The following is a 10,476-nucleotide window of genomic DNA, read 5'->3' as shown; positions in this document are numbered from 1 at the left end:
AATTTGCTGAAGGTATCTTGACGAATTGCTTCAGCTCTCTGGGTTATCTATTTTTAAAAAGGAGTAAATGGTCCGGGTTCGCAGTTGCATGGCAGCTCTCCTGTCAGGGCAGCTTCTGCGGGAAAGACGCGCTCTTCTGTGAGCTAAACGCATAGCCTCCGGACGGACTACATCTCCCAGCCTGCCTTGCGCCTCCGGCAGCACCCGACGCTAGCACGCGAGCCTCCCGGCTCCAACCTCAGTTAGTCTCTCGCGAGAGGACGAGCCGCGCCGGCGGCAGCGATAGCGAGCTGTGTTGGTGGTAGTGGTGGTGGTGGTGGCGGCCGAGACGGCGGCGGCCATTTTGGCGAGGCCTCGGAAGCAGCGGCGGCAATTCCCTGGGAGTAGCGTCTCCCATTTTCCCCACCCACCGCCTGCATCTCTGTGCCGTGAGAGAAACCAGTGGAAGCAAGGCGGTGGCAATAGCCGTGGGCCCCAGGGAAATTTAAAGGCCGCGAAGGCGGTGGCCAAGAGGGGGCCCTCCCCCCTCCTCGGCGGGAGGGGGGTGGTGCGCACGCCCCCGAGGACACAGGTAAGGAGAGGGAGACAAGATGGCGGACGCTCCACAGTTCCCCCTCCCCTGACGGGTGACTGCGCGCGCAACTTTCTACCGCCGCCTCCCCTCCCACCTTCCCGGGTTGCTGCGCGCGCACCTTCGGCCGTGGCCCCGGGCCGGTGCGCGAGGCTGTCGGCGCGCGCCCATAGAGACAGGCTGAAGTGGGGCCATGCAGGCCGGTACTGGGCCGGGGCGCGTCTCTTCTCCCCTCCGTCCCGTCTGCGCACGCGTGCCCGAGTGAACGAACGAGCCCTGAAAGAACGGACCCAGGTGCGCTCCTGCCCGCTCGCTAACTCCAGCCCCCTCGCTCAGGGGCGCGCGGGAAGAGAAAGGGGGGCGTGGGACGAGCAGTCGGGGCGCGCGCCCACCATATCCAGTCAGAAACCAGGACTTGGCGGCACGAACCCTTCCTTATCTCAGCCTTTCGCGGTCTGGTGGTGGTGGTGGTGGTGGTGGTGGTGGTGGTGGGGGCTTCTTGATGGGCAGGGATGAGAGGATCCCCAGCCCTGCGACCCTTCCGTGCGTGGGTTTAGGTTCCGGCGGGAGCCCCCGGGCGGTGCGCGCAGCCGGAACACTCCGCCTCCAGGCGCGCACGCGCGGGCCCCTCCCCCAGTCAGTTGCGCACGATGGGTGGGGTGGGAGTCTGGGAGGGGGCGGGGCTATTTTAGGGCTAGTGGTAACTTGGGGCAGAGGTCGGGGGTGACGTTTGGTCAATCTGTTGGAAGGGGTTGGGGGACGGTACTGAAGCCTGGGGTCGAGAGTTCAAACGTCTTGGATTCTGGTTAGTTTGGGTCTGTGAATCTGTTGTGGAGGAGGGAGTGAATCAAAGGCTGCACGATAGTTAAGGAATTACCTTAGACAGTGGGGAAACACTTCCGGGCCTTGTGTGGGTTTACCCTGCCTGTTTCCGGGGCAGGTTCTTTACAGTTTGTGGCTTTCCTCCCATCTGACTGATCCTCTGTTGTCTTTTGCTCAAGTTCTTGTGTTTGTGGAAGTACGGCACAGGTATAGGAGTCACAGGGCCCTGACCTGAAGAAGAGAGGATTCTCCTGTGACTATGTTAAGCCCTCACTGGAACGGAGAGCAGGCAGCCAGCACCTTTTTTAGCTCTTCTAGATGCGACAGCTCTTTTGCTTTATTTGCCTTCCATTCAGTGGTTGGGGCCTTAAGCTTTTTAAGCTTTTTTGTTGTTTCACTTCCCTGCGCCTCCCCATATCTTAACGTCCCTAGGGAATTACATTTTCATAAAACACGATTTGCTTTTATTATTCCAAAATGTGAGTTTTTCCTGCTACTGTAACTCTTCTTTTAAGCCTTTGAACTGACTTAATTATGTTTAAAAACCTCAAAAATTGGTGTAAAGAAGGCTTTGATGGATGTTGGTGAATGGGATTGGTTCCTCAGTCGTATTTTGCTGCTCTTCTGTTGCAGGCCTGATTCTCCTCAGTACGGCGGCACCGTGGAAGTACAGACTTCCACAGGGGCTGTGGTCTCAGCTCACAAAGGTGAGGGTTCAGATACCATTTTGTGTACTGATGTTTGAGATAATTAGTGAAAGAAGTATCTCTCGTTTGATAACAGTGACACAACAGAACTGGGACTATGTATAAAGATCAAATTACCCTCGCTCTATCAAGGAGTAGCATTAGTACGTCCTCCGTGGTTTTGACATAAGACTACGTAGGTTTAAGTCTTCCTACCACTTTCCTCTGTGTGACCATATGCAAGTCATTTGGTCTCTTTGTGTCCTTATTTCCTAATTTATAAAATAGAGAAATATTAGAATAGAAGCTCCATTTAGGTCAGGGATTTTTTTCTGCATGGTTTTCTCCTCATTGTGTAGGAGAAGCTAAATAAAGGTCAATTTTATTACTGTGTGAAAAGCATCTTGTTCATAAGGTAAATATGAGGATTGTAGAACACATAAGGTAAGTACTTAGTAGAATATGTGGTACATAGTAGATGCTCAAGAAATGTAGGCTAATATTACTGTTGATATATCTTTTTTCCTTAATTTACTCCTGTTTTCTTTTTTAATTTTTTAAAATACCATTTCTACTCTTTTTCCCAACTGTAGTTGCTCCAGAGGCCAGTGGACCTGAGCGGAGGCTGGGACGCCCTAGTGGGCCCCGGGCCCTGGAAGGCGGGTCCCGGTGGCCGGTGGCCCAGAATGAGGCCAGCTCCCAGCATGCCCTGCAGTCGGACGCCAGCCCCTCGGCCAGCAGCAGTGGTGACAACAACCCAGTCATTCTTCAGGCATCCAAAGAGGAGCCTGGGAGTGGGACCATGCAGAGCAGCCCCTCCCCTGCTCACCCTCAACTCCCAATCCTGCAGACACAGGTTTGAAAGTGGGGAGGGTTTCTTCTGTGCTTCTGCCTTGTGGGCTGCCAGCTCTGAGGCAGAAGGAATGTGGCAGGTTTTAGCCACATTTCTATGATTCTAGTTACCTGGATAGCTGAGTTTGTAGAATCTTTGGTGATCAGGTGGGCTGTCAAGCCTATTGGATACTCACATTCTACTTGTATCATTGAACTCTCAGAGTGTGAAAACTCATTACCTGAAAATGCTTGAATTAGGCCGGGTTGGAAATGGAGATTGGGACATGCTTCTGAGACTGTGGGCTTTGAGGATAGCTCAGTTTCTTTTGGAACTGAAACAAGGTAGGCATTATTTGATGGTGTGTAGTGTTCATTCTTTTTTCATACCAAAGAAGTGCAGGGGGTAGGAAAAATGGCTTTTGTCATCAGACAGACCTAGGTTTGCATACAGTAGGCCTTTAATGGTTATGGATTTGATACTTATAATTTTCATGAGCAGCTAGGAAATTTTGTGACATACTGTCTTGTTGAAATGAGGTAGTAATTTGAGTGCACACTGGCAAGTTTGTGTGCTGGAGTGAATTTCATGAGTTCCCTCACTATCCACATTTAAGTAGGAACTTGAACTCTACTTCTTATTGCCTGTGCAGTAGCTTGTAATAGGTGGATGTTTAAGAACAATGGCCAGTCCCACCTGCCTCCCCAGTATAGGAAACTACCAAGATTTGTGATGAACATAAAGAGAGTTAGGTAATTTTGGGGGGTTTTTGATGCCATTTGAATTTGGTGGCTTTTGGAATTCATTTGCATAGGTGAATCTGCCATACTTGCTGTGGAAAGGAGGGAAAAATAGTTGTTTCTGTGAGTGAAGTCATTGAATTTCTGAAAGGACCATTAAAATTTGAAGTCATATGCTATAGTAGTATTCTTGAACTTGGCAACTGCATAAATGTCAGGCTGTGATGATTCTTGCATGCCAACCATCCAGTATAAACTTGGTTCTGCCATCTTGAGTACTTTATGGAACCTATCCCAAATGTTTGTATTTATAAAAATGAGAATACCTTACTCCAGGGTTTTTCCCTTGTGAAGGTTAGAATGATAGGAAACTCTTGGTACAGTGATAAGTATTCATTTTATCAACCATTTTCCCCTTTTCTAGATGGTGTCGGACGGCATGACAGGCAGCAATCCTGTGTCTCCTGCCTCATCCAGTTCCCCAGCCTCTAGTGGGGCAGGTGGCATCTCCCCCCAGCACATAACTCAAGATTCCTCTCTGGATGGACCTTCAGGGCCCCCAAATGGTGCCACAGTGCCCCTGGAGGGCCTCAGCTTACCCCAGGCTGCTGACTTTGCTAACAAGGGCCCAAAGTGGGAGAAGAGCCATGCTGAGATTGCAGAGCAGGCCAAGCATGTATGTATTGGGAAGGTCCATGAGGCTTCTTGGTAGTCTTCTTCCTTCAATTCTTAATGTCCCACGGGCATTTACATTTCTTTCCTTGTCATACACTTAAGATTATAGGCTCTGTCTTACATGATCTTGAGCAGGTTACTTGAACTCTGAGCCTTATTTCCTTTTCTATAAGAGGGGGAGAGTGTAATAATCTCCAGACTATTATGAAGTTTAAATTAATGGGGAAAGTATACATGAAAGTGCTTTGTAAATGTGAGGCTCTTAAGATTTATTCATTTCTACTTCTCATTTCTGTCTCATAGCCTTTTAATACTTATGCTGTGGTAAGTGCGGTCCCTAGGCCAGCAGCTTCATTATCACCTGAGAACTTGATAGAATGCAAATTCTTAGTGCCCCTTTTCCACTTACTCATTTTAAAACTGTGGGTGGGGCCCAGCAGTCTGTCTTACAAAGCACTCCAGATGATTCTGGTGCATGCTCAAATTTGAGAGCCATTGGTTTACCACCTATGTCTGTCATGATGTTTCCTTCATCAGACCACTTAGTTCCCTGTTTTATCTCTGGTCATTACTTCTTCTGATATAGATTTTGTCAGGAGAGGACAAGAGTAAAGCAGTTGTCATGAGTTCTTAAGTCACCTCTGTTAAATTAAAAAAAAAGCTCAAATGCTGTTATTTTTTCCTTATGAAATATAATCAGTATAGAAAATGATCTTTTTATTATGCTAACCACTGTTAATATTATCATGTGCAACTTGTCAGTATTATCTTCAACAAAATATGCCATTTCATAAAAATATTTTTAAAAACAGAAACCAAGATTGTGTAAACTGCACTTTATAGCATATTTCTAAGCATGAAGAGATCCTTGCATAAGTGGAATTCTATTGTGATAAAAATCCTTTGAATCTAGAGTCAGTAAGGAAGCATGCACTCCCTGCTCTGAGAAGTTCCCCTTGGGGTGTTTTCCCACATCTCCCTTATATTCATGGGGCATGGAAATTTCAATGGAAATAATGGAAAGAGCATGAAATCTGGCATCTGAAGTCATTAGAACTGTTTTTTTTACTCACCTGAAGAGAGTGGTATGTGTAGGATTGGTATGTGGATTTAAAACAAGCATAAAACAATCAGTCCAGTCAGTGCCTATGTGTAGTCAATGCTCAGGAATTCAGCCATGGTAATGAGGTGGAGTATATTTCTGGTAACTTGACTGACCTAGCTCTTTCTCATTAGGAGGCTGAAATTGAGACTCGGATTGCTGAGCTGCGGAAGGAAGGTTTTTGGTCACTGAAGAGACTGCCTAAAGTGCCTGAGCCTCCCCGCCCCAAAGGCCACTGGGACTATCTGTGTGAAGAGATGCAGTGGCTCTCTGCTGACTTTGCTCAGGAGCGCCGTTGGAAACGGGGTGTGGCTCGTAAGGTATGTCCTCAACTGGGCCTACCTTCCATTTCTTTCCCAGGTTTGCTTTTCCTTGGTAGGTGGATTGGTTGGAAGGTAACCAAACAACAGTAGAGATTGTTTATCAATTCCCAGTCCCAAGAGGCAAGCTCTGACTTCCCAGGTTTCTTAGCATTGATTTTTCTCTTTGCCTTTAACTTGGGGAGGGGCGAGGGACTGACCTTGGAGTGTTTTCACACTGGATCCTCATTCCTGCAGGTGGTGCGCATGGTGATCCGGCACCACGAGGAGCAGCGGCAGAAAGAAGAACGGGCTCGGAGGGAGGAGCAGGCCAAGCTGCGCCGAATTGCCTCTACCATGGCCAAGGATGTCAGGCAATTCTGGAGCAATGTGGAAAAGGTAGGCAACAGGGATTGGGAAAGAAATGCCTTGGGTTTGGTTGGTGGGTAGTATGGTAGCATGAATGATCAAAACTTTTCCTTGAGAGAGTGGGTGTTACAATTTTGAGAATTTTAATGACATTTCTGTTGCTGTCTCATCTCTTAATGACATTAAGCTGTCTCATCTCTCCCCTGTACTTCTTTATGCTTTCTTCAGAAGCACGCTTAGGGTCTTTTAGCTCTTCTCTGCTGAAAAGCCAGCCCAGGGCCTACCATAGAGGAGGCTTCCCTAAATGTTGGGTAAAAGAGCACATGAATACATAAATGATTATCTTGGTGACCTGTCCATTTCATCCTTGTGGCAGGTGGTGCAATTCAAACAACAGTCTCGGCTTGAGGAAAAGCGCAAAAAAGCTCTGGATCTGCACCTAGACTTCATTGTGGGGCAAACTGAAAAGTACTCAGATCTTCTGTCTCAGAGCCTCAACCAGCCACTAGCCTCCAGCAAAGCAAGCTCTTCCCCTTGCCTTGGCTCCTCCTCAGCTGCCTCTAGTCCTCCACTCCTGGTTTCCCAGCTGGATGATGAAGGTGTGTGTCCTCTTTAGCTCTGTTACTATTCCTCATGTGCCCTTTCCAGAGCTGAAAACCCACCCTGTGGCTTGCAGGGCCCCGTGGACTTTGTGACCTTGTTCTCCTGCTATAGATGGGGACTTCCAACCCCAAGAGGAGGAAGAAGAAGATGATGAGGAGACGATTGAGGTTGAAGAACAACAGGAAGGAAATGATGCAGAGACCCAGAGGCGTGAGATTGAGTTGCTTCGCCGTGAGGGAGAACTGCCACTGGAAGAGCTTCTCCGTTCCCTCCCCCCTCAGCTGCTAGGAGGGCCTTCCAGCCCCTCTAGAACCCCCTCATCTCATGATAGTGATACCCGAGATGGGCCTGAAGAAGGTGGTGAAGAAGAGCCCTCTCAGGTATTAAAGGTAAGGACAGTGGGAGGGCTCAGAGTGGGAGCAGAGGGAGAGAGATTCAAGGACTGAGTTCTGCACTTACAAGTTTGTGGTTTTTAGGAGTCCTCCCTGATTAAGGGCAACTGGCTTTCATTTGGGGATGGATAGGGAAGAATTATGGTTTGGGGCAAGTTGGAGTCTGCGGTGAGCAGTTTCTGATGCTGTAGTGGAAGAGTGTACTGTACTATTCTTTAAATAGTGTGACCTTGAAAAAATGCTTTTTCTGGCCTTTGCCACTTGTCTGAAATGGCCCTCATACTCCCTTACTGGTTTGTAGGTTTGGGTCTTGGATGGTAACCTTAATATCTATTGCAGACCTAACCTCTGTTTTTCCATGTCTGAGTGCTTTGGGATGGTGTTAGGAACCTACATTTCTAGCACTTTCATAGGTCCTTCCCCAGGCAGTGGGGCCAGGATTTGGTAGCTGGTGCTGAAAGAAAACCCTTGATTTCATCCTTGCCCTGGGACTATGCCAGTGGCAGCTGTCACTCAGTGGGACAGAGAGACTATGTTGTGATATCTTATTCAGTATCGTGCCTTTCTCTTGTTCTAACCTTGGGCCCTCTCCCTTCTCTCCTTTTTCATCCTTTGCCATGCAGGTAAAGCGCCCACATTCCTCTGTCACACAGTGCAACAAACAGCCTTGGCATCCAGATGAGGATGATGAAGAGTTTACTGCCAATGAGGATGAGGGTCAGGCCTGTTTTTTTTTCCTATTGCCTCTTACCCCTTGAATTGTCTGGACCTAATATTTCAGGCTTTTTCTTACCTTTTCCACTTAGGCTTTGTTTTGTGGCTCTGTCCTCACTGATCTTGCTTCATTCTTTTCTGTAGCGGAAGATGAAGAGGATACCATAGCAGCTGAGGAGCAGTTGGAAGGGGAGGTGGATCATGCCATGGAGCTGAGCGAGTTGGCTCGAGAAGGTGACATTCACTAGACATTTTACTGAGCATCCACTAAATGTCTCCTCTGTGGAGAGTGCCAGGGATAAAGATATGAATAAGATATTTTTTATCCCCCTTGGAGGAATTTCAGGTCTAATGACAAAGATTTATAAACAAATAATTACAAATAGAATATGATGCCTGGTTATGCCGGGCAAGTGATGTGATAGCTCAATGGAGGGAAGAGTATTGTAAGAGGGTATTGGTCACGTTTGACTTGAACCTTAAAGGGAAATTCATAGATTGATAGTGGCCTTCTCAGCAGAAGACAGCATTATCCACGGTTCTAGCCCAGGTTGTAGGGCTTGGTTTTAGTAGCTGGTACTGAAAGTAAACTTTTGTCTCTCCTCAGATGTGGGACTAGCAATGTCTACAGAGACTTAGGTAAAATGAACTGACACCACTCAGATCTCTCCTTCTTCCTCCTCCTCAAGCACCCAAAGCTTAACCCCATTTCTTCTCCAGGTGAGCTATCTATGGAGGAGCTACTGCAACAATATTCAGGAGCCTATGCCTCTGATGCCTCTCTCCCAGGTTCTGGGAGTAGCGAAGAGGAAGATGAAGATGAGGTTGAAACTAACAGCTCTGACTGTGAACCAGAGGGGGCAACAGAAGCTGATGAGGTTCCTCAAGAAGATAGTAGCAGTCAATTAGGTGAGTGTGTGGTCATGAGACAGGAGCTGGGGAGGGCAGGCACTGGAAGAGCAGTTATGTTGAGCAATAAGCCTTGGTCTTGTGTTTTAGATTCTGCTGAAGAGCAAAGCGAGGAAGTGGAAGATGAGCATTCAGAGGAGGAAGAAATAAGCAGTTCAGAATCAGAGGAATCTCAGTCTGATGAGTCTGAAGAGTCCCAATCACAGAGCCAAGTAGATGAAGAAGAGGAGGAAGATGATGACTTTGGAGTGGAGTACTTGCTTGCCCCGGATGAAGAGCAGAGTGAAGCAGATGGAGGGAGTGGACCTCCCACCCCAGGGCCCACCACCTCTCTAGGTCCTAAGAAAGAAATTACTGACATAGCTGCAGCAGCTGAAAGTCTCCAGCCCAAGGGTTACACCTTGGCCACTACCCAGGTATCCTCAGGCCAACCTTCTGTTTTTGCATATCTTGACATTTCTGTTGCTCAGTGACAGATGCCTCAGTTCCACCATGATACCTCTCTTCTTCCCACCAGGTGAAGACACCTATCCCTCTGCTCTTGCGGGGTCAGCTCCGGGAATACCAACACATTGGGCTGGACTGGCTGGTTACAATGTATGAGAAGAAGCTTAATGGCATTCTTGCTGACGAGATGGGACTAGGCAAGACAATCCAGACCATCTCCCTGCTTGCCCACTTGGCCTGTGAGAAAGGTAACTAGGCAGGTTCTTTCCTCTTGGGTCTCCTTGGCCAACTCCCTGGGAAGCTTGTTTAGTGGTGACTCCAGCTGCAAGATAGTGAAACACTCTTACTACCTATCTTAGCTTCATTCTGGTCAGTATTGAGAGGCCAACATAGGTGCTAGGATTCTTAGGCAGAGCCTTTAGGTCAGAGTGGTCAGGGTTATACCTGAGGAAACAGAACCTCAAGTTTGTTTTCTTGGCATCTCTCATTTTTGTTTTTTAATTCTGTATTTAAGACCTTTCTTATTTTTTAAAATTAAGGTATAATTGACATAAAACATGTTTCAGAGGTACAACATATTTCCATATTTGTATATGTTGTGAAATGATTTCAGTAAATCTAGTTAACATCTGGAATCACAGTTACAAAAAAAGTTCTTTTTCTTACGAGAATTTTGAAAATCTACTCTCTTACGAACTTTCAAACATGCAGCGTCATATTATTAACTATAGTTACCTTGCTGTACATCTCTCATTCTTTTGCTGAACAGGTAACTGGGGTCCCCATTTGATCATTGTCCCCACCAGTGTGATGTTGAACTGGGAAATGGAGCTGAAACGTTGGTGTCCCAGCTTTAAAATCCTTACTTACTATGGAGCACAAAAAGAGAGGAAGCTCAAGCGGCAGGTTTGCTCCTTCATATGATCACTTCCGCTCACTCCCTGTTGGTGCCTGTTAACTTTTAGGCCTCTTTCCTCAGATGAGTTCCTTTCCCTCCCTTTTTTGTTGCTACATTCTGCTCTTGGGACTTTCTCTTTTCTCCCAACCTCAATTCTGTCCCTTGAGGACTTTAGCATGTCTTCCCTTTGTCCTTTCTTTTTTTTTCACCCCACTGTCTGCTACTTTCTCCTGATACCTCAGGGCTGGACCAAGCCCAATGCCTTCCATGTGTGTATCACGTCTTACAAGCTGGTGCTGCAGGACCACCAGGCCTTCCGCCGCAAGAACTGGCGCTATCTCATTCTGGATGAGGCTCAGAACATCAAGAACTTTAAGTCACAGCGCTGGCAATCACTGCTCAACTTCAACAGGTGGA

The 10,476-nt window shown here is 47.4% G+C and overlaps 1 protein-coding gene and 1 non-coding gene across 7 annotated transcripts in view; both read left to right on the top strand.

Moving 5' to 3' along the window:
• Window positions 1-293: 293 nt before the first annotated feature.
• Window positions 294-10,476, top strand: part of SRCAP (Snf2 related CREBBP activator protein) — a 28,787-nt gene continuing 18,604 nt past the window's right edge. For 3 of the 6 annotated variants that reach the window (XM_073215305.1, XM_073215306.1, XM_017642717.3), the window contains exons 1-15: window positions 727-865; window positions 2,027-2,100; window positions 2,673-2,935; window positions 4,076-4,327; window positions 5,563-5,748; window positions 5,986-6,126; window positions 6,473-6,695; window positions 6,811-7,088; window positions 7,715-7,808; window positions 7,950-8,039; window positions 8,526-8,714; window positions 8,805-9,130; window positions 9,232-9,409; window positions 9,931-10,067; window positions 10,302-10,471. In XM_073215305.1, coding sequence (XP_073071406.1) covers window positions 2,882-2,935; window positions 4,076-4,327; window positions 5,563-5,748; window positions 5,986-6,126; window positions 6,473-6,695; window positions 6,811-7,088; window positions 7,715-7,808; window positions 7,950-8,039; window positions 8,526-8,714; window positions 8,805-9,130; window positions 9,232-9,409; window positions 9,931-10,067; window positions 10,302-10,471 — 2,318 coding nt within the window. In that variant the 5' untranslated portion in view covers window positions 727-865; window positions 2,027-2,100; window positions 2,673-2,881. Of the gene's footprint in view, window positions 572-726; window positions 866-1,335; window positions 1,377-2,026; window positions 2,101-2,672; window positions 2,936-4,075; window positions 4,328-5,562; window positions 5,749-5,985; window positions 6,127-6,472; window positions 6,696-6,810; window positions 7,089-7,714; window positions 7,809-7,949; window positions 8,040-8,525; window positions 8,715-8,804; window positions 9,131-9,231; window positions 9,410-9,930; window positions 10,068-10,301; window positions 10,472-10,476 lie in introns of those variants that run through there. The other 3 variants (XM_017642709.3, XM_073215304.1, XM_017642725.3) reach the window with 3 other exon arrangements.
• On the top strand, window positions 7,490-7,618 carry LOC118972626 (small nucleolar RNA SNORA30/SNORA37 family). The gene has a single exon (XR_005061679.1). It is a non-coding gene; the product is annotated as a small nucleolar RNA SNORA30/SNORA37 family (small nucleolar RNA).

This window comes from Manis javanica, chromosome 10 (assembly GCF_040802235.1).
Source record: "Manis javanica isolate MJ-LG chromosome 10, MJ_LKY, whole genome shotgun sequence".
Classification (NCBI taxonomy): Eukaryota; Metazoa; Chordata; class Mammalia; order Pholidota; family Manidae; genus Manis; species Manis javanica.
Note: the sequence above shows the minus strand (reverse complement) of the source record. Positions and strands in the feature narration are given on the sequence as shown.